This window comes from Athene cunicularia (genome assembly GCF_003259725.1).
Source record: "Athene cunicularia isolate RWA chromosome 3 unlocalized genomic scaffold, athCun1 chr3_part1, whole genome shotgun sequence".
NCBI lineage: Eukaryota > Metazoa > Chordata > Aves > Strigiformes > Strigidae > Athene > Athene cunicularia.
This window is the reverse complement of record NW_020799097.1, coordinates 91,823,484-91,827,764: the sequence shown is the minus strand read 5'-3', so window position 1 is coordinate 91,827,764 and position 4,281 is coordinate 91,823,484. Positions and strand designations below refer to the sequence as shown.

At 36.1% G+C, this 4,281-nt stretch overlaps 1 protein-coding gene across 2 annotated transcripts in view; it reads right to left on the bottom strand.

Annotated features, from left to right (window-relative positions):
- ZFAND3 (zinc finger AN1-type containing 3) overlaps positions 1-3,718 on the bottom strand; it is a 112,305-nt gene extending 108,587 nt beyond the window's left edge. The window contains exons 1-2 of one of the 2 annotated variants that reach the window (XM_026844900.1): positions 3,637-3,718; positions 1,731-1,771 (exon numbers count right to left, since the gene is read on the bottom strand). In XM_026844900.1, coding sequence (XP_026700701.1) covers positions 1,731-1,758 — 28 coding nt within the window. In that variant the 5' untranslated portion in view covers positions 1,759-1,771; positions 3,637-3,718. The other variant, XM_026844899.1, reaches the window with a different exon arrangement.
- Positions 3,719-4,281: the final 563 nt, after the last annotated feature.

Sequence of the window (4,281 nt, the reverse complement as noted above, 5' to 3'; positions counted from 1 at the left end):
GGGGGGGGGGGGGAATCTTTCAACTTCTTACTTGCCTAAAATCTTGCTATCTGTGGTGGTTAAATTTACAGAAACAAGAGTATACACCTTTCTATTTCGATACTGTGTCTCAAACCCATTAAAAAAATGTTAAAAATATTTCAGTAACATCACCAAAAAAACTACCAAACAAAACTGACTTGGAATGATGACATTCAGAGATTTTGAGTTACTACTCAAACAGAACTGGTTATTTCAATGCTACTTGTTGAAGGAACCATAGTTAAGATCTAAAAAGGTAAATTTTCCTTTTTCCTCAATACTTGGTATTGTTCCAACTAGCAGTAGCTTTTAAACTTACTCAAACCCTTCAAAAGTCTTATTTCATTACGATAGGCCGTAAGGAGAGTCTTGATAGTTTTAAAAAAGTAAGTTTCCCTTGCCTCCAAAATCATAAAAATATTTAGATACCATCTTGTATTTTTACAATAGAAAAATGAACTTCATCAGAGGTAATGGCATTTCAGGAGAATTACAGAATAGAAGTCAAGAATTTTTCTTCTTGTTAAAACCAATCAAACCAACAACCAGCACCAACAACCAAACAGCAAAACCAAAATAAAAAGATGCTTTGCTTAATGCCTGGCCTGCTAGCTGGGAAGTTATGGGTACTCTGTTAAACACAGAATATGAGGGATGGGCCATTTTGGTATCTCGGAATCAGAAAATCCACATTTCTAAGGTACATTTACAGTGCTAATATGAACATAACAGTTGTACTGAGTCAAATCAAAGACCTAATGGCTTGTTTCTGACTGTGGGCAGTAGGGGAAAGATTACAAAAAAGGACCTGCACTTTCCTCAATATACCCTTTCCATTAAGCCATGGCTTTGGAAAGCAGCCAGAAAAATACATGTATCATTTTGCTGAACAGCCTTTGACAATCTTTAATGTTTAATGAAGTGATCCTGAACCCAAGATCTGAAATTTACAAGTCAATCTAAAAAAAAAAAAAAACCAAACAAAAAACCAAACACCCACCCACACTCAAAAACAGCTTTAAAGTTTTTTTTTTAAATCATTAACTTTTTAATATTGCATCTGTTCCCCAAAAAGAAATTAAAAAGTCATTAACTATTACAGCACTTGAATTACAATTAAAAATAAATTTACAAAACTAAATAACACCAAAAAAATTTCAGAAAGGCAAAGCTAGAAGACGCTAACAGGAAATGGTCAACAGCAATTCCTAACATTTTACAGAGTAGTAATGACCTTGCAATAAGAAATAATATGTAGCAATTAGAATTAGCCCACTGATGAGCTACTGATGATTTAATGTTCCAGGGCTGCAAGTTAAAAAGAAATGGAACAAAAGATGTTCTATACCAACTTTTTTTTATCCACACCATTTCAGAGGTTATTACAAAATAAATGTTACAAAATTCCACATTATAATTCAGACTTATGCATTTTGAAAGCTATATCATTCATATAGGAGCTGTGCTGACAGTGGAGCTCTGTAGTTCAAGGGTGTTCCAGAATTCCATAAGCTTCAAGAACAAGATTTGATTGGCACATTTACACAAGAAGTTCTTGATTAGCAAATAAATGAAGCATCAAAGTGAAGAAAATCTGATTACATATACACACTGGAGGAAGAGAAACCCCATGCACAAATCCTAAAGGAGATGCCAACAATGAGGTTTGAATAATCTGACAAAAACACAAAACCTTTTACAGCACTTACCAGCAAAGCATTTGGAACAGAGATTCATAGTCTTGCTGGACCTGGGGCAAAAATAAAAAAAAAAAAAATAGAGCTAAAAAATTCATTATCATTCTAATCAATACAGGGAAGTTTTTGGGGGGACGAAGCAAAGGTACAGAGAAGGTAAGAACTTAAATAGCTAGGAATCAAAGATAAGTGGCTAGAAGTGGCTGAACTAGGAACAGGGACGGGGGAAGAGACTTCACATGGCAATCTCTTCCCAATTTACAGAATTTCCAAAACATGACTTCCACACATTTACCTCGTATATGAAAATAAGCTTCCTTTACCATTCAAGGTATGTCACATGCTCATCATTTGGATCTTTTTATTGCAATATGATAATAATTAATAGATAGGAAGAGCCAATACATTCCACTTGAATATTAGACTCCCCTTGGCAACAACTCTGCAGTCCTGACAAATCCTGAACACAGTACAGCAATAGAGAGATTACAGTATTGCACTTATAAGGACACAGACAGATGCGCTCTTGGAAGTCTAGCCCGAATGGCTTAAGAAGTTATTACCTCAAGCTGTTCATTACTACCCTCAGCTGCATCCAGCAGTTATTTAAAATAATCTGGCTGACTTTGCACTGACATGGACTAGGATAGTTCATATGATCCATTAGTGTGGCTCAAATTTGAGGGCAGCAACATTCAGCTGAGAGAAAAACAGCTGGAGAACAACAGCAATATCTTAAGCCTCCTAGATGTCTCCAAAGTGTTTGTGCAATTATGTATGCCACAAGTGTTCACCCTCATAAAGAAAGTCAGTAGGCTCACAAAGAAAAAATTTAAAAAGCTACAGACCTCTCTAGGGGTACCATGGAACTACCCAAAGCAATATACTATGGGAGAACAAGTTTCTCCCAGTCTACGAAGAGTTCTCTTCTAACATCACAACATCTCCTTTACAAAGTGAGCTGAAGAATATTCTCAAAAACTCTTATAATGTTGGTATGTCCTTAGTTAAGAACAGCCCGGTTTCTGTGCACACTGCCCAGTATACGATTTGTTCGGCGTTCCTGAATCAGCTCTGTTATTATGTATAAGCATTAACACTGTCCTGAGCAGGTCTGAAAGTACATATTGACAGGCAAAGTTGCACCAAAACTGTCCATGCCCACAAGATCTTTTTGCCTCCTCAGGGCAGCCCGTAGTTGAAACATATCATTTAGCATCTTTATCTTTAGAAGTATGCATACACAAAACCAATTGAAACTACCAAAACATTTGTTTTCTATTTCCAGTCAAACATGGATGGAATTTTGAGATGAGATCTGCATCTTACAACATACAAATTATAAAAATGAAAACAGCTTATTATCTGGAGATGAAAATTATGACAATTTTTTCAAAGCAATTATATCACAAATGAACACACCTATCAGAATTATAGAATTTCCCCCACCACCACACCCCGAGTTTGCAAATGGATATTTTGAATGACTTTCCAGTAACAACATAAATCCAAACTTGGTCAATCATATCCTAGTATTAGTCACATCAAAACATTACAGATGCTTTTCAATTCATGCACATTTGAAAGCTGGTTTACATCAGGCTCAAGAATTCTAGAACACAGTTCACTGCAGATATGAGACATAAGCATTTGCCAGCTATAGCAAGAGCCACAGACACATGAAAGCTAGTTTTAAATGCAAACAGTATGTGCACAGGCGAAAAGTTAATTCCCAGGAAAATAAAAGCAGAACAGCATTTGTAGCCACACAAATACATCATCAAATTGGTATATACCCAAAGATTCAATATCTATGTTGACAGTCTGCACATATTATCTACCTTCAAAAGAACTGCAATTAAAAACAGCATGGTGAGTCAACACCTACAGCATTAGTGTGCTGCAGTTCAGTACTCACTGCTTATGGGTTAGACCTTCTGGAGCAGCTCAATATGCCAGGCAGGAGCTTCTCTGCAAAGCCATTAAACCCCAGGGGCAGCAAAGAAAAAGAAAGGCAGAGTTCAGATGGTTCATATTGATGACATTGGAACGGGCAATGACAAATGTTTTCAGTGGTATAATCAACTATCTCAGCTGTTAAATATCAATCCAAAGCCTCATATAACATTTACTTATCAGCACACCAACAACAGAGAGCACACACACACACACAACATACAGTTATCTGAAAAAATCTGCTATTTACTCATAACACAAAACCCCACAGGTTTTCTGAAAGGACAGTGCTACTGGACAAGTGACTTTGTGAGCTAAATAACTTCAGTTCATTGTTACAGTTTCAAGGATCACTTTCTCTCTGATCCTTTTATATGCTTTTCAAGACATCCAAGTCAGTGAGGCTGCTATGCAAGATTAGTCTAAACTTTTGAGTGAGTTTTTTCTGTCTTGGTTTCTTTTACACAGTCACTTAGATCACTGCAGATCCATCAACATCACACGGGAACTAAGAAAAAAGCATTTTTTATTAGAGACAGAGTATAAGTGATCAACAACCAGTTCCTTTTTGAAACTGTAGTATTTAATTAAAACAAAAGTTTCACAA